This window comes from Acanthopagrus latus, chromosome 20 (assembly GCF_904848185.1).
Source record: "Acanthopagrus latus isolate v.2019 chromosome 20, fAcaLat1.1, whole genome shotgun sequence".
Classification (NCBI taxonomy): domain Eukaryota; kingdom Metazoa; phylum Chordata; class Actinopteri; order Spariformes; family Sparidae; genus Acanthopagrus; species Acanthopagrus latus.
Window position 1 is genome coordinate 2,075,171 of NC_051058.1, and position 18,727 is coordinate 2,093,897.

Here is an 18,727-nt window from a genome sequence, read left to right on the forward strand (position 1 = left end):
TACATGGCACCATGCCACGCGGCGTAAGCGGGAAAATATGCTTTCTTTGTAATTTGGAAACTGACCCTTTAAGAGCACCACAACCCCACTTTGACCTAGCCTGCGGTGGTGAGTTAATACCAGGTCCTTATTTTTGAAATGGATGATGGGGTCAGTGGTCAGTGAGTGCGCTTCATTAGTTTGTGCCTGTGATCGGCTTGAAGGTACGACGCTCTCCGCAGAGTGAGTTATGGCCGTAATTTAGCCTTGATTATAAACACCATTACTTTAACTCTAATTAGACTGTCACTCAGGGAGGGGATGAAGGATGCAGACAGCTTCCCTGTAAAGGACTCATAGGTGCACGCTGATGACAAATATGTTGATTTCGAAGAGGATCTCAATGCAGTACGCTCCAACACAGACCGGAAATGTGAAGCCACAGACATCAACAACATGATCAGGATGGACGGCAGGTGACTGACGCAGTGACTCATGGTGAGTTTAGAAATATACACGTACCTGAGACCTCTTCATTTCAGACACAGTGACGCAGGAGCATATTAATCAGCCTGCTCTGGCCCTGTGTGGGATAATGGACCACTGCCTGGGCTCCGGCCCTGACCCCGGGGTCACGCTTTTATAGACGACCACTTCATCACAGAACAATCTGCTGGCCGACTGCAGACAAAAGACCCACGAGCTCTCCTGATGACCTTGCCTCGTGATCCATGAAGGGAGGTTAGAGGATAAAATAAACAGGAAATAATCGGAAAGATGTAGATTAATATGCAGACACTTCATCTTTCACTTCATAATGTCATGACATGTCGCAATAAGGAGATGCTTGAGGGTGACTTTGGTGGTTAGTCTTACTGAGTAATTAGGGCACATAATGATTATCATTTCAGGGTCAGTGGAGCACAGCACTGACTTCAGACTGCTGTCGTTACCATGACTTACTTCATGTTACATACACACATACTTATATAATGCACTTGCAGCATAGGTGTACATCATAACGCCACACCACGCCACGCAATGCCACGCCAGGTTGTAATATTACTATCCACTAATCTGAGCCCAAACCATTATCTTTTCCCAAACCTAACCAAGTAGTTTTTATGACCATTAATTACCATTAACCAGATATTACAAAGGCATTCTGATCACACCCTTGTGATCAGTGTTACCTGATGGGAAACGCCTCACTGTATCATATTTTGGGAGAAGTTAGCTTACACTAGTCTTACCCATAAGACTCAACCAGCTTAAGTGTGCAATATTGCAGAGCACATAATTTAAACTAATTTTAAACATCCCAAAATGACAAAACACTGGTAACTGACACCACCGGAGATGGCCTGCATGAAGGAATCGTACCATCCTCTGGTATGAGTGTGTCACTGTTACTCTATTTATATTTGACTTGGATTATGGACACACTATCAACATGAATTTACCTGATTGATCGCTGTATTTGTATTGACAGCATTCATACAATAACTGAAAAATCTTACTGATAAAAGACTTGAACAAATATACAGTGGAATGACATTAGATTAGACCTATATTGTCCAGCGTGTCAACTGTCTTGGGACTGGAGGTCCATGGAATGGAATAATATATTTATAATTCTGTTCTCATCACTATTTAATCACCTGAAAATAGGAATTTGGTTTCTACAGTTGCCCAGAAAGAATAAACCAAACACTCACCCAAGGGGGGGGGGGGGGCTTACACATTCTTCCCATTTTTAGCAGCCACCAATGAAACAAGAGCTGTTTTGTTCATTCCAATCTGCAACATCACTGATAAATGCCATTAAGTCCTCTGCAATGGACCTTTGAGAAAGTATGTATTGATGAGACGTTTGTGGGTATACACGTGATTCGGTTCAGTAAGACCTCTGACACAAAACTCAATAAAACGACCACGAGCCAAGAGCAGCCTTTCCTCCGCCACTGTAACTCCTCCACCTGACAGTGCAACCTGGGGATCGTTGGGCCTACCATACTTTCACTGAATATTGAAGGAGCAATATGAAAGAAATTACGATTTCATACTCAAACTTTTTAAGGTAAAGACATGCAAATGAATTACCATGTACACATCACATACAGCTCACACCTTACATCGCAGGTTCTGTACACAGTAAATCCTGTCTTCTCTGGTGACTGCTTGTGTTTTCTCTCTCTGGACCACGAAGTTTAATCTTGCTGTTGGCAGATCAGTGTAGTCTCTCGCGGCAGGACAATGCAGTGGTTTAAAGGCACGGGTCACATCTGCTGCGGGATAATGACAGGGGTAAGCCAAATGGAACATGAAGTATGTGCGTTATTGGCGAGTCTGTACGGGCCGGCGTGTGCACGTGTGGGTGGAGGGGGGGGGGAACTAATGAGTCTCCCATGAGCTATTATCCGTACCTTAGCGCCGCACTCTGCAATAACAAAAGCCAACATTGCAGAGCTCCCTAACAGGAGGCTGCCGCACGACGCGCGCCTCTGATAATGTGCGTGATAAAGCATCCGCACACCTCGTCTTGGATCCATAAATGGGATTCACAGGTTTACTTCTGTAAATTTGCATCCCGAATTGCATTATGGGATTTTGATCTCCCAACCAACCTCTCTCGGCGGCCATTGTTTGCAGGTGTCAGCATTTCATTTGTGGTAAGGAAACAATACAGTGGAAATCAATCAATAATAAAGCAACTGTTTTATTAACAGTACGTCTAAAGGAGCTGGAAAAGTTATATTCTGGAATAGTCAAAATTTGGCTCAGATATCACGTTAATGTTTGCTAGATAGCACTAATGGTAGCTCGCAAGTTAGTTGTACTCTATTGTAAATTCGTTTTTAGTTTAATTAGTTAATTGTGCTGTTGGTGTGACTGTCACATATGAGACGTGGTGTCTGGATGTGGGGTCACGCAGGCCCTTCTCCCGGGTCAGGATCAGACTTCTGGCAGCTGCACTACATAGACTAACACTGTCTGACCGCTAAGCCAATTATGCGCTCGGTCCTGGTGTGATAACCCAGTTCACTTGTTTACCCACAGATTCTAGTGGCACAGAAGCTGAGGAGGACACAGCACAGTATGTGAAAGAATCTTAGTCGGTCAATGAAATTGGATGAGAGGGGCACAGGTGAGGTAAGGGGCAAGACCATGGTCCGCCACTGGATCCATCCCATCAGGGGTTCCCCCAGTAAATGATACTGGAGTTATAGCAGCCTCAGGCCATGACCCTCCAATCTACAGAGAGAGACACAGAGAAGGAGAGACAGACAGACAGGAAGAGAGAGAGACATAGAGAGAGAGAGAGAGAGAGGGAGAGAGAGAGAGAGAGAGAGAGAGAGAGAATCCCCGTGGGATGAGCCGTGGTGCTGGAGACACGCAGAGTAATCGTGTGGCGTGGAAAGCGAGAAAGCTCGGCTCGGATATTACAGCTTTATTCTCTCTCGTCATTAGGGAGGGTGAGTAAGTGGGTTCACACTCTGGATGTCACGCAAAAAAAACTAGTTCCCCTGATTGCTGGATTCGGGAGAGAGAGAGAGAGAGAGAGAGAGAGAGAGAGAGAGAGAGAGAGAGAGAGAGAGAGAGAGAGAGAGAGGTCCCTATGCGCTCCGGACGCGCAGCATGAAGGAGGAGGAGGGCAGCGGAGCGCGCTGAGAGAGACTCTCCAAGAGTGTACCGCCGGGCGTCAGAGTATGAAGGGATGTGAGCTGAACTTGTGGTAGAATGGCACCCCATCCCACATGGACCTCTGAGGGATGGCCGCTTCTCACCACCATCACCACCACCACTACCACCACCACCACCACCAGAGCGCGGACCTGCGGCGGCTCTTCCACCGGCTCACCATCGCCACCTCTCTGAGCATCCTCTGCTTCTCCCTGGTCTACCTCCTCACCGGATGCTGCGAGTCGGAGCTGACGGAAAACTTTGAGATCAAGGCGCCCTCGCGCGAGTTCCTCGTAGCAGGGTCAGGATGGCCGTACGACAGAAACGGAACCAGGGAGGTGACCGCCCCGGCTGGCGAGGGCGCGTCCAGCCCTCATCCCGGGCTGGAGGCGAACAGCTCGGGGAAAGAATGGACCGCCACGCGAAGATTGCCCCAGGCTCTCATCATAGGGGTTAAAAAGGGAGGCACCAGGGCTCTGCTGGAGTTTCTGCGGCTCCACCCGGACATCCGCGCCCTGGGGTCGGAGCCGCACTTCTTCGACCGGCATTACGCACGAGGACTGGACTGGTACAGGTACGCACACATTGCGCAGAGATTCTATCTCAGCAAAGTCACTTAATGTCCCAACGAATGGCCAAATCTGATCATCTGTATGATTATTCCTCCTGCCTTATGTAAAAGGAGACACTTTTTTTCTCGCCGGAAGTTTGTCTTAGGTGCAAAACAACGCCCGACTAAAACTCAATGAGAACAAATGAGAATAAATGACTTTGACTTGTGTGTTTGTGCAGTTAAGATTTTGAAGTGTGCGTCAGAGTGCAGGACAACACAACAAATCAATCTCTTTGTGTTTTATTTTTATTTATTTATTTTTTGCATACCCAGACACAACCACAGTTATTCCGCGGAGGGTTAGGTGACAGTCAAAGAGACTCTGCCATCTGGCTATGCCAATCTGTGCATGTGTGCATGCGTGTGCCCGCGGTGCTCGCTGCGTCTGTGTGTGTTTTGTGCGTGTGTGTGTGTGTGTGTGTGTGTGTGTGTGTGTGTGTGTGTGTGTGTGTGTGTGTGTGTGTGTGTGTGTGTACAGTAGGGAGAGAGGGAGGCCTTGCAGGATGAGTTGTCACAGAGCAGCAGAGTAATCATCTCTGGAGCCTGAGCCAGATGTTACTGTTGTCATGTGGCTTTGTTCTCAGCCTGTTCCCCGAAAACTTGGATGTGCTCAGAGCACACACACACACACACACACACACACACACACACACACACACACACACACACACACACACACACACACACACACACACACACACCAGTGAGATCCAGGGGAACCGGATTCAAGTCAGTCACAGTGCTTGAGGAAAGATGTATCAGATGTCTGGCCCTCATTTAGCTTTCTCTGTGAGTGAATGCACCTATAGACCCACACACTGCTCCAAACTGGGGCAGATTAAAAATGCATCCAAATCTGGCCTACAGGGCGGCCTGCTAACAGCTTACAGTATATTACTGGGGCTCAATAGTGTCAGTGGCTCAGCTCTGGGAGCCTCTGTGGCGTGTCAGCAAAAATGCAACCTATGAGATAAAGTGAGGGGATGAATTTCTGTTTTTAGGTTAATGTGACTAGACAGACAGACAGACAGACAGAAGTACCCTATAATCTGATGTACACAGAGGCAGAGAATTTGTAAAATCGGGAGGTTCTGGAAAAGCTCCTGCAGCTTCTGTGTTCTGCCAGCATGTGTGTGAGTGTGTGTCGCACCAGGTGATGTGAATGTGACACCAGATTGTCACGTCCTCCCCTCGGACCAGATGGGGCTCGCTGCATGTCGAGACACTTGACATCAGTGTCAGCTTTGCCAGTTGACCTCTGACTGCAGGTCACTCGTTGGGAGTTAATGATGTGTTCACACCACTTCATAACAAACACACAAACACACACACACACACACACACGCACACACCCACACACACACACACACACTGTTCTGTCTTTGAGGATAATTCTGCCTTATTTACTTGGGTGTTATTTTTGTAGTTGGGTCTATTCTTTCTGTTATGTAACTGCTGTGATCATGATGACATCAGCCAGAACTTACTGAAGCACATGTGGAGGGAAAACTCCTGGTCCACTGAGGATGATCCCGCCCCTGGAAACTGTAATGGGAGGCTCATCTGTCATAACGCTACAACCTGCTAGTTGAGCTCATAGACATAATATACGTAGACGCCTCATAGACTGACGTTGCCTATTGGAGCTTATCAGTATCAGTGCGGCCACCATCTTGGATGGGTCTCCAATGTGACCCCCCTGCATTTATTTCTACTGAGGAAGGTGTATCCACAACTACAATAATCATAACCTCCCGAATTTTTACTGGATTTTCACACGGTTACAAACGGCAGAGATTTAGTTATGATACAGGGCGCTGTCAGAAAAATTATTAAAAAAAAAAAAAATTTACTTGTAAAAGGTAATCCCCTGCGATCTGGTAACAATACTCTGCTGGTGATTGCAAGCATAAACTGCACATAGTTGCTCACTCTTCGTTGATTCGGATTCTGGTGCTAGCCTACAGTGAGGAGACCCAACCAAGATGGCGGCGACGCGGGATTACGTTCCAGCACGCCATGAAGTGTCTACGTATATTATGTCATTGGTTGAGCTGGCCTGATGCTAGTGAGCTAATCTGCTAGCACGTTTACTTGTGACGGACCACTGCAGCTACACTGTCTTCTTATAGACCACACTGAGTGTGTCTCATCGGAAACACTGCACAGGAAGTTATTTATACAAAAAACACGTTTTCCTCTGATTACATTAGTGTAACCTTTGTTACTGTACACAACATTTTGGGAGAACTTTTCCTTTAAGTTTTATTGTTACACATAACAATCACATTTTTTCATAGCACTTTAACAATTATTTTATGTATTTATTCATCCATGTAGCCTTTACGTTGTTATTTCATGTCTCCTTTGACTAAGAGTTGTTTTAGTTCCTACCTGCCATTGTTTCAGGAGGGAACCAACTTGAGGTAACATGCGCTGCAGTAGAGTGATTGATCAGCTGTTATCTCAAGTAAGGAAAGTCGGGTGTACAGAGTTTTGCTGCGCTGATGTGAATTAAAGAATATTATACATATTTACAGTATATATAGAGAGGAGCTGTGCTGCCGTGTCCGGCTGTGCTTCTTCATCCATTTTTTCAGTAACAGTAGACTAGCTAGTAAGGTGACTGAAAGCAACCTGCCGACACTTTGATGCCACACAGCAGACGGAGGGTCAGCTGCAGCAGTAACATCACTCCTCTGTGTAGATGCCTTTTCTCTCAAACCCCATCAAGGACAGCCAAAGAGGAGGAGATATGGCGTATCTTCCTCAGAATCACTCCTCGTCTCTCTCAGAGTAAAATAACATTTACTCTCGCCAGGGCAATTGAGATCAGGGCCCCTGACAAAGATCCACTAATGGTGCTGCGAGCGGAGATTGGATCTGAAGCAAGGCTGCGATGAGCCCCGAGATGGCCTGGAAGTTTCCTCCTCACTGTGTTGTCTGGGATCGATAGCTCTATCTCTTCGCTCTGACCTTGGGTTGACTCCAGCATTAGAGCGGTTAGCGTTGGTCAGCTCGGCTTCTGTTACAATTAGCAGGAAGCTTTATCCTACATTGGCATAACCCCCCCCCCCCATACGCACACAGGGGTCATGTTACACACAGCCTTTCCTCTCTCTGGAGCTGGAGGAATCCATTAAAACTGCTCGGCTGGAAATTCGCATCTCACTCGTGATGGTTTGCTGCTGAAAGATGGCATGACAGGTGGACGGTGAGAACAGGGGGGTAACACAGAAGGTGAAGAGATAAGGCTCGGGTGAGCTGGAGGTTAAAGGGTGAAGTCAGTGTCACCGCAACATCACACATCCCCGCTGACCTTTGCCTCAGCCCCGGGGACTGTCACCAGAGATGGGCTGGTGTGTGTGTGTTTGTGTGTCAGGCTGACTTCTTCAGGTCTTATTTTGTTCTTGCTCTTTACAGCGACATTCATCGATGTATTATTGACTCTGAGTTACTGGCACAGCTTTAACCTGATAGGTTACATTGTCAATGTTTGCTGCTCGTGTTCATTTCCAAGAAGTCATATTTAAAAACAGCATAGGGAACGGAGCACCGTTGTGTTCTTTGGTGGACGACTGTCAATTTTCTTTGGACAAATCCTCATTTGTCATCATTTCAGAGGATATAATTCAATTAATAGGATGAACAATGCTTTCTGTAATTTTTAAAAATCTATTTTTGATTTTCACAAAGAGATAAGACAAAACAGCCTCGCATTTCGAGCTGCCAACCGCCAACTTTGCTGGTTGAAATGAAGACTGCATCCAGCGAGCAGATTTAATCGACTATAACTAGCTGGTTTGACATTATGCTAATGCAATGTAATGTGTGTAAGTTTGTTGAAAATGCGTGGGCTACATGAAAATATGCCAAGAGAACAGAGCAAAAGCTAACTGCTGAGTGAGGAATAAGCAATGATTTTAGCCAACACGATGTCATCTAATGATGTTTGGCTGTTCCTGCATGAGTGTCAACTTCCAAAAAGACAAATGTGGACCAGGACAGAGCTGCTAGCTCGATGTTTCGGTCCAGTACATTTTTTTTTTTTTTCCTGAAAACTGACAATATAATGTAGTAATGTAGAACATAGGCCTTACATTTGCTAGCTAATGCTAATGCTAACTATAGTGGTAACCAAGTTTAGCTGGAGATGCTAACCTTTGTAGCTAGCTACATTTATGCTTTAGCATGTTTTTTTTGTTGTTGTTTTGTAGAAGCTAAAAAATCATATTCCTCTGCCAAGGCCTAACAGCCCACTTTAATTTAATCAATCTTAATCTAGGATCAAACAGTACATATTTAAATCAACTAGATCCAGATTTGCTTTGGATCGACATCACATTGTACTCATTCATAGATACCAGCTGCCTTAATATGCCTGTTTTTCTGGATCAGGATCCATGCGTATTTCCTTGAGGAATTCATGAATAAGTTGAAAACACTGTATCTTGCAATGTCAAAGAAAGTGGGAGAAAATCCCAGGATCTGTGTCTTTATCTGGATCCACACCAAAAGTTAATGTGGTCTGTTCTGGTCTGAGACCAATCCTCCATCCAAGCTTCATGGAAATCTGTTCAGTAGTGTTTGATTAATCCTGCTGACTAACCAACCAACCAACACCAAATGGACATGTGTGAAAACATACGCTCAATGGTGGAGGTAATGAAACCATCCATAATGTTTCTCTTCCTCTGTTTGTTGTACTGTCCAAACTATTTAAATTCCCTGAGGATCTTCAGTTTGACTCCTCTTCAATACAAAGAGAAGTGCAAAGATGTATAAGAAGAATAGAGAGGTTGCAGGTCGAGGAGTCCTGCCCATTTTTACAGATGTCGCTTTTATCACGGGGCTGTATTGAGAACACTGGTGCAGGTGTAGGCGAATGTTTGGCTGAAGTATCATGAGTGGCAACTGGGCAAATTGGGCAATATGTATATATTTTTGGATATTTGGGAGATTGTTAAAACGTTACTTTATCCTGTAATTCCAAACTGTCTTATAAATCCTATGTGTGAGACCTCAGTTTGAATTAATTTGGGAGGCACCATGCCTCGGAGGCAGGGACAGAATCCCTCCGTCCTTTCAGAATCAGCTGCTCTGATGGCACAGATTAATTTGCAATTCATATTGACCTCATTAAGGGAGGCTTTTATATTCATACCCATACATTGGTGGCTTTGTCCTGCCGTGACACAGCACATGGTTCTACTTGTGTTTTTGTGTTTGTACAATGGGATATAATTGCCATGCAAATGACAGAAGAATGGCTGCCAAAACATTTGATGTCCAGCAGGATTGAGTGGGCGGGAATCGGCAGCGGGCACAGATGAATCAGATGTATTGATCTGCAGCAGGGGAATCAAATGTTAACGCGTGGTGAGATTCAAGTTTGGATGCCACACTGGGTTTTTGTGTGTGTGTGTGTGTGTGTGTGTGTGTAACCGGGGTTCAGGTGTGGTCGGTCCAGTCCCTGTACTGTACTGGCTGTGATCACCATAAGGCCCAGACGGGTGAGGCGATCTGGCTCTCATTAAGGCCTTCCTCTGGGGATTGGGAAGTGGGGGTGGGGGGGGGGTCTGGGGCCTCTCTATGATGGATGTCTCCTGGAAGTGGACAGGGCACAGCCACAATGGACCGAGCCCTAATGGTCCCCCATACAGAGGAAATGGATGAGCAATCCCCCAATAATACACACAAAACACACTTTCATGCATTCATAAGGACGAACACAGACGCACCCAGATATCTGATGCATAAATAAGCAGTTGAGTGTGTGTAATAAACACAGTCAGTACTCTGCTTTCTGATTGGTTGTTGTCTCCACCTTGGATCAAACATCAAATATAAACAAACCAGATTTTGACATCTTTGATCCAGCTCTCCCTCATATCCCACAATCCTTTGCTGCATATTTCCTGTGCTGTGTGACACTCATTGCAATTGCTTCACATTTGTTTCGCACACACACACACACACACACACACACACACACACACACACACACACACACACACACACACACACACACACCACATGACACAGCATGCTACTGATGGGGCTCCAGAGGGTCCTGGCTCCCCCAGTCTCCACCTGCCACTCTTGGTCCCAGCTGAGGCCCCGTGCTGCATTACCATTCTCAGCCCGTCCCCTCCACATTCACACCAGCACCTTCCCGCTTCATACACCCCATCATACCACACTCATCTTAATACACAAATCCCTACTGTTCCCAGTTGTACTCCATCCACACCCTCCTACGCATACTTAAACTAAGCCCCCACAGGATCAATAGCCAGTGGCCTTGGCTGGCCCGGGTTAATTCACCAGGGAGGGTTCCTGAAATATTGGGAAATGGACGACAAAAGTCAGGTTCCTCAAAGGCAAACAGAGGCTTATTATAAGCTGCTGGATAATCCCCGCGCTCACCATACTGGATGTTTGATCTCACTCTCAATAGCAAATGAGCAATGTAAGGATGTTGGTAAAACAGGGCTTTAAACTGCCAATTAATTGAGCCACCTTGTTTTGTTGCTGGGATTTCCTCTGGAACACATTGTGTCACCAGCTGCTTCTGTTCACCTGCCGGGGGACGGGCTGTGACAACCCCCGGTCCACTTTCCACTCCAGCAGCGTGCAAGCATGCAGGCCAGCCAGCAGGAGTCACTAGCGGGGTAACGAGGAGACGCTCCCTCACTGGCTTCCCATCTGTGTTAATCATGTTGTGATAAGTTGCATGGGAGGAAAATGATGTTTGTTTACATATAGAGGCAGGTGAGCAGTCTAAGAAATAATTTCACAAATCTATTTAATCACAGTGATGATCCATGATCATCATTCTGCTCTACAGACTGTGACCAGACTCACGTGGCTCACTCAGACTCAGTTTCTTCAACTGCACCATTAAAACACAACCTTGCATTAACGATAGTTATTTTTTGCACAAGCTCCTCATTGACCATGTTGCTAGCTGTAACTCATGAAACATTATCTACAGCGTGCCACTTAAGGAAGAGCCATGTGAAGTCCTTGTCCAATCAGAGTAGTTATCTACTTGGCTACATCACTCTAGGCCTTCCGGATCAATCACAGTCACAGATCAGATCAGATCAGATCAGATCAGATCAGATCAGATCAGATCAAGGTTTGTTCGTAGAACAGTCTTGTGAGTCATAATGGAGGACACAAAGTCAGCTAGCAGCAGGCAGAAATGACTTTTGTGAACTAAAATATACATGTATGTAACACCAACAGAAAACCACTATGAAATATATTAACCTGCCCAGTGCAACACTGAAGGTTTGGTGATTGAGTACATCCTCAGCACCAAAACTCACAGTCACAGTCACTTGTGTAGGATTCAGTTACATCCAGTGTCACAAATGACTGAATATCTGTCATTTCATCCTTCCTCATGACAAAAGTAGCATGAGGGCATATTTAGTTATTGGCTATTCTGTCTGTTGATTAGTGAGTGTGTGCAGATCTTATGGCAGGAGCATATTTATAATAGCTGTGTTTTGTCCTCATGGTGTTCTGGAGGGCAGTGATTAGCTCATTGTGCTCAGGTAATGGTGTGTGTGTGGGGCTCTTGGCTCTGAGGCCATTCACAGACAGATTGCTAATGGAGGCACGTTTGTATCCATCCCATCATTCCCTCATCAGTCACACCCCTCTCATTTAAAACACTCCAGCAAATGTTCTCTCTGTCTCTCTCTGTCCCTCTCTTACACACACACACACACACACACACACAGACAATCTTTGAAGGGAAAATCCACCACACCCACCCTTTTTGTCTGCAGAATGTTTGTGTGTAGTTTTGTAATTTTCAGAATGTGTCTTTTTCTTTTATGTGTGTGTGTGTATGTGTGTGTGTGTGTGTGTGTGTGTGTGTGTGTGTGTGTGTGTGTGTGTGTGTGTGTGTGTGTGTGTGTGTGTGTGTGTGTGTGTGTGTGTGCGTGGGTGGGTGCGTGCGTGTGTGGATCCAGTGGGAGGCCAGAAGCATGATGGAGAATGCTTTAGTAATGAGTGAATAATGGGTGTATATTTGTGCGTTTGCAGTGTGTCTGTGTGTGTGTGTGTGTGTGTGTGTGTGTGTGTAACAGACAGTGTGGCACCTCCAGCTCGGGGTATTGGAGTTAAAAGGGAAGTCTTCAGGCTAAGTGGTGGTAAGCGCTGCCTCACACCGATCAGATCAAATGAAATCACTGTGCATGTGCGTGTGTGTGTGTGTGTGTGTGTGGGGGTGGGGGGTGGTAAGGTGGGTAGGTGGATGTATTGACAGGAGGTCATGTTGCAGGTTCCTCTGAAACCTGAGCAGAGATCAGAGGACAGTCAGAGCGTCCTGTCCTCACTCTCACTGTGTCTCATGTATTGTCTCTTTCTGTTGTCCGTCTCTTATTAACGTCTCATTCATAACTCATGGGGAACATTTTTTATTGACTCTGTTTGTTTTTTGATACATCTATCAAACAGGACGCAAATGACGCGGCCACTGCAGTTCTTTCTCTCTTCTCAATAAGACCCAGAAAAGACATTGAAAAGATCAAATGATGAACACATTGCACTCATCTAAAACGGTGATAGCAACAATGAACAACTGAAAGTGGCTTTAACGGATAATGTAATATTAGCAACAGGTTAGCTGACAATGCCTAATGTGAAGGTCATCTCTCAAAGTGATGCTCACACAGAGAATCATCACTGACTCAGCAGTCCCCTCAGCGCTTCGGTGTCTTTCAGCTTATTGTTTTGGTTATCAGGCGACAACTTTAGTGTTTCTGCTCCATCTCTCTTTCTTTGAAAAGGCTCTGATAAACCCCTACTAATGTTTGTACTGACCAGAGACAAAAGTTGGATGATATTTGACCCACATTCATCCGGTGACAGCAATCGAAACTTCCTAATGAATGCTAGTGTTACTCTGTGATGTGTAAAGTGCCCAAAAACAACAATCAAAAATAAAAAGAAGAACTGACGCAGCTTTAATGTTTTGGTGAGCTGATGCCATCTCGTGAAGAGCTGACACTTTCTTACGTCAAACCACGACCTCTACCTATACTTTAGTGTCAGTTCTGCACCTGAAGGGCTCCGCGTCAAAGTTAGTAATAATATGTTTGATTCAATATTCGGTTTGACTGACATACGTTGTGCACTTTGGTTAGGTTTAGGCAAAAAAAACTACTTGGTTAGGCTGAGGAAAGATCAAGGTCTTGGTTCTAATGACTTGTTACGTACATAAAAATGTGAGAACAGGTTAAGAGTTGAATCATTTTTGCGATGTCATTGTTGAATATGATTTTTTTTTTTTTTAATCTTATATTTAAAAAAAGCTTCGGATCAGACAAGAAACAGTCCTCGGTTGGTTTTGTATACGTTTTTATACATATTTTGAGGCTTTTTAAGACAACAATTGACCTCCAGTCATACCTGAACTAAATAGATGGCGACTGATGGCTGAGCAGTAGCGCTTTAGAAACTTGGAGATATTGTGAAATCCATTGCCGTTTTCACAGAATATGAATTTAGTCAAAATGCAACATCTGCAGTTTTTTATTGCAACTCTGCAATAAATGCATTATTGCAGAGTTATATTATAAAATTGACAACAGATAATTCCCCCATGATATTCACCGTCAAACATATTTAAAATCTAGTTGTTTTGACTGTGCAGAAATGAATGCAAACTAACAGATTCCTGGAACAGAAAGGGAAATGGAATCTGAAAATCTGAACGTGTACCTCATGCATTTGATAGTGGTCAGAAAATCTCAGGTATAAATGACTTAAAGGAGAGTAAAGGAGATAAAAACACTGCTGTCCATCTTTGTACTTTAAACAAGCTGAGATGCTGATTCAGGGCTGTGTGTGACCATGCTGCTGAGGCCGTGTGTGTTTGGTCAGACGGTCAGGTGTGTGGCAGGTGTGTTGGCAGATGTCCCTGAGTCCCCAGCCGGTCCTGTGGGCCCTCTGGAGTCATTTATCTCTAAATGAGTCCCATCTGCTGTGCTTCTGCTGGAGGTGGAGGTGAGCAGAGCCAGACTCCTGTGTTTCTGGAGCACGGCTGTCAGCGGCCTGCGTGTCTGGATCACTGGAGATCTACTGTGTATACACTCTGTCACTGCTCAGCCTGTAACAGTACGTTTGTGAGAATGACTAATGTGTTTGTGTGTGAGTGTGTGTGTGTCTTTCTGAATGCTGAACACACTGCAAAGGCATCGATAACCTCAGTGAAAGGCTGTGGGCGGCTGTGGCTCAGGGGTAGAGCCAGTGTCTTGTTATCAGAAGGTTGCTGGTTTGATTCCACGGGTCTGCATGTCAAAGTGTCCTTGGGCAGGATACTGAACCTCAAACTGCTCCTGATGTGCTGGTCCGCACCTTGCAAAGTGTTAAAGCAGTGGTTTGACAATGTTTGAAACACACTCAGGTCAATATCACTCTCATATCTGCCTACATATGGACCAGATTCAGGGAACAGTTAGCCTAGCCTAGCATAAAGACTGTAAGCAGGTGTAAACAGCTAACCGGGTTCTGTCCACAGTTAATATCTGCCTGATTACACTTCTGAACTTCACCAATGACCTCAGTGATGTAGCTGTTTTGCCCTTGTTCCAGTCTCCATGCTAAACTAAGCTAATCCCTCCATATTCTCATCTTACTCTGAGTAAGAATGCAACGTAATATGCAGTAGTATTTCCGAAAGTGTTACTATTCCTTTAAGTTTAGTTTATGAATACTGTATTGCAATGCTATACAGATGCAATATCCCATCTCCAAAAGGGAATCTGACGAAGCTTTTTAATGGAACTGCTAATTAAATGGAGTCGATCCGTTCTGGTGTGCCGGAATATTGATTTTTTTTCTTCCCCTTCAGTATTCCATACATTTCATTGAATTATGCAGATAATATAAAATAAAATAAAACACAGTCTATTGAGAATATTTCCATTTGATGGTGCAGTGCACCAGTGAAACACTAATGAAACAATCTGTGAGATCGGTGCATGGCAGCCTGAAGTAACTGCGGTGCAGTCTGATGAAAACCAAATGGAGACACATGACAGTTTTGCCAGTAATTTGTCTTAACAGTACATTTTTCCTGCACTTCCAGAAGTATGATGCCCAAAGCCCTGGACGGACAGATCGTCATGGAGAAGACGCCTCGTTACTTTGTTACTGTGGAAACACCAGCACGAGTCCATGCTATGTCGCAGGACGTGAAGCTGATCGTGGTCGTCCGTGACCCCGTGACCAGAGCCATATCTGACTACACACAGATCATCTCCAAGACCCCCGACATCCCTCCCTTCGAGAGCCTCGCCTTCAAGAACCGCACCACAGGTACGATTCTTTATCAGTATGATCTTTTATTTTTCTTTACTGTGTACCAGCAAGTGAAGGCAGATTAAGACATATACTGTAACTCACCATCAAACAGTAAATCCCAAACACATATCTACAGGCAGCGTGAGACTAAGTTTCATGATCACAGGTGAAGCCTCAAGCGCGACAAAGGGAACGGAGGTGTTTTGGATAGAAGAATCAGCTCCACACAATCAGTTCTATTAGTGTGAAATCCTTGATATCTTTAGTATCAGTTTAGATTAAAACAGATATTTGAAATTAACAATATCTTATGTAGTTTTAATGTATGAATATTTAAATAGGAAATTGTTTTCATATGGCAAAACAAAGGAAAGTAATTCTGCTGCTGGGACATCAGAGAAAGTATAAGGAGAATTAGTAAGGACAATGAAGATGCAGCTTTATTGGTGTTATTTGATGAAAAAAAAGTGTACAGTTGGTTGAAAGCCTTCACAGAAATAATTCACCCAAAAAGTAAAGCCCAGTCATCATCTCCTCCCTCCATGCTGATGGACTGTCGGGTGAAGTTTGGTATTCTCCTAAACAACCAAATGAGCTTGAGACTTGTTCTAAAACGAAAAAAAAAACAAAAAAACAAAAAACAAAACATGAAATGGCTCCATACAGCTTGTCTGCTGTAATCCAAGTCTGCAGAAAAAATGACACCCTTTGTTAATCTAGAATCTCCACTGTAGCTGCAAAGCTAACAGTGTTAGCACGTTGAAATGATAAACACGGTTTGACATACAGACTGACTTTCTGAGATCTTTATTTAACAGTTTTCTCAACATTTTCCTATCACTGTTAACTTTTTTACTATGTTTGAAGATGCTTTTTCTTCTGATGCGATCTGTCGAACTCTGTCTTTACATATGTGTCCTTTATATGGATGACAGGCCAATCTTAACGTCCTCTTATCTCTCACATCATTGTAACTGCAAAACCTGCCTGAGAACTAAAGTAATCCACTGTCAGTCTGCAGTCTGAACATGTCACAAAAAAAGTCTGCATACCACTTCGCCTAAATGTAAACGAATATAGACAAAGACGACTTATGTTGTCCCCCACACTCACAACAATCTGACTCTCTAACATTATCCTTCCTGTTTACAGTCTAAAATTAGTTCATATATTCCTGGAATATAAAAAAAAAGTCTTTTGACTTAGGAAGCCCTTGGACAAGGCCCCTAGCTAAAGGGTAAAGTATCAAATGTCAAGGTTGGATGAGATATTTGGTGCCAGTAGGTCTGGTGAGTTTGAATAAAGATATCTCTGTCTTGTCTCCAGGTCAGATTGACTCTCTGTGGAGCCCACTGTGGATCGGCCTGTATGCCCAGCACCTAGAGCGATGGCTGGCCTGGTTCCCCAGGACTCAGATCCATCTGGTCAGCGGGGAGAGGCTCATATCCGACCCGGCCGGAGAGCTGGGCAAAGTCCAGGACTTCCTGGGTCTCCAGAGGATCGTCACGGACAAGCACTTCTACTTCAACAAAACGAAAGGCTTCCCCTGCCTGAAGAAGCCGGAGGGCAGCAGTAAACCTCACTGCCTGGGGAAGACCAAAGGGAGGATGCACGCCTTCATTGACCCGGAGGTGATGCAAAGACTGAGGGATTTCTATAAGCCACATAACCAGCGCTTCTATCAGATGGTGGGCCAGGACTTTGGATGGCAGTGACCCCGTGATTAGCGTCACGCTGCTTTGTGCGAATTTTCCATCTGACTGAAACAGATGCAAAGAGTCGGACCGCAGAAGATTCAGAGAACAGAGCTGCTTCTGACCAGCGGACGGACATGTCACCTAATGATGAGAGCCCAGCGTCAATACATCCGCCTCTATCAATCAGTCGTCTTGTTCTAGAGTTTGAAAGACAGGACGCAGTCATTTTATCTGTCGTAGATGTTCAATAAAAGGTGCTTTTGAGGTCCGAAACAAGGGAGTCCCCCGTGCACCTTTCTCGTTTGGTAGGATACTTCCTCCTACGCATGGTGGTTAATTGAAGCATTCGTGTGCACAGTCTGTCCTGTGGCTGTGGTTGCTATAGGTTACTGCTGTAAAAAGTTGAATGGTGAAATACGCAGTGTAGCTTTTAGTGTCTCTTGTCGGCAGTGTAATCCCGATGCTCTAGTTGGTAGGCTGTAGTGGCACGATGAACAGACACATCTTCCTTCACATTCCCCAATTTCCATGACTTTCTCTTTCTACCTGTTTGTTCTAAAGTCTCACCAGTTACGAATTTCAAACCGATCAATGCATTCGTATTGCGTATTGTCCTCCAAGCATCGTTCCTGAAAAGGGGGGGGGGGGGATGAATCTTTTATGTGGCGAGCAGCAGAGGCATGAGCGAGAGAATCTTTATATGAGCTCAGATTTGACTGAGTGGTTTTGTATTCCTGAATAATGAATGTGGATAAATGGGTGTAGGGGAATTGGTGCGCATCACTCGCCTCTCTGCCTATTGGCACATTTATGTGCTCGGCTTAGGTTAGCATCCGACTGCAGAAGCACCCTGCTATACCCTGAGAGAAGTAAAAGGACCACTGAAGGACAACCAAAACAAGACCAGGTCACATCCGTGAGCGGAGGTCGACCTATCGCTGGTCGGGGTTTCATTGTGTTACTGTGAGAGGGCGTGCTGACAGGGTTGTCTCTTTTCAGTTTGCATGTATTTGCACTAGTTTGGAAGCATCAAAAATAAAACGATTTTTAAGAAAAGGACTTGCAATGGATTTTTGTGCCAATCTCTCTCCCCAGTCTTGGTAACATTATAATAAAGGGGCTCTGTGGAACTTCTTTGTTGTGCTTGGTTTACATAAGCGGACTACATTTGTAGGTAACGTGAACTACTGTTACTCTCTGTTGGTGAAGCGGAGAGAGGACATGGACGAGGCACTTGAGAACGTGCAGTCACAAAGAATCCTTCATAAAGAAATCCACAGGCCAGCAGCATTAAACTTCACCAACATATCATCCACAGGCTTGTAGCCAAGAGATACGTTACAATCCACTCACACATGGACATTAAAACAATTTTAATACATGTAAATGACAGTGACTCACATAGAGCCCCTTTAAGGTTCCTTTA

General features: G+C 44.8%; 1 protein-coding gene across 1 annotated transcript; it reads left to right on the forward strand.

Annotated features, from left to right (window-relative positions):
• Window positions 1-3,608: 3,608 nt before the first annotated feature.
• On the forward strand, window positions 3,609-18,320 carry hs3st3l (heparan sulfate (glucosamine) 3-O-sulfotransferase 3-like). The gene is made up of 3 exons (XM_037081627.1): window positions 3,609-4,237; window positions 15,390-15,619; window positions 16,931-18,320. Exons 1-3 carry the CDS (start codon window positions 3,753-3,755, stop codon window positions 17,317-17,319), a joined length of 1,104 nt encoding a protein of 367 aa, XP_036937522.1. The 5' UTR covers window positions 3,609-3,752; the 3' UTR covers window positions 17,320-18,320.
• Window positions 18,321-18,727: the final 407 nt, after the last annotated feature.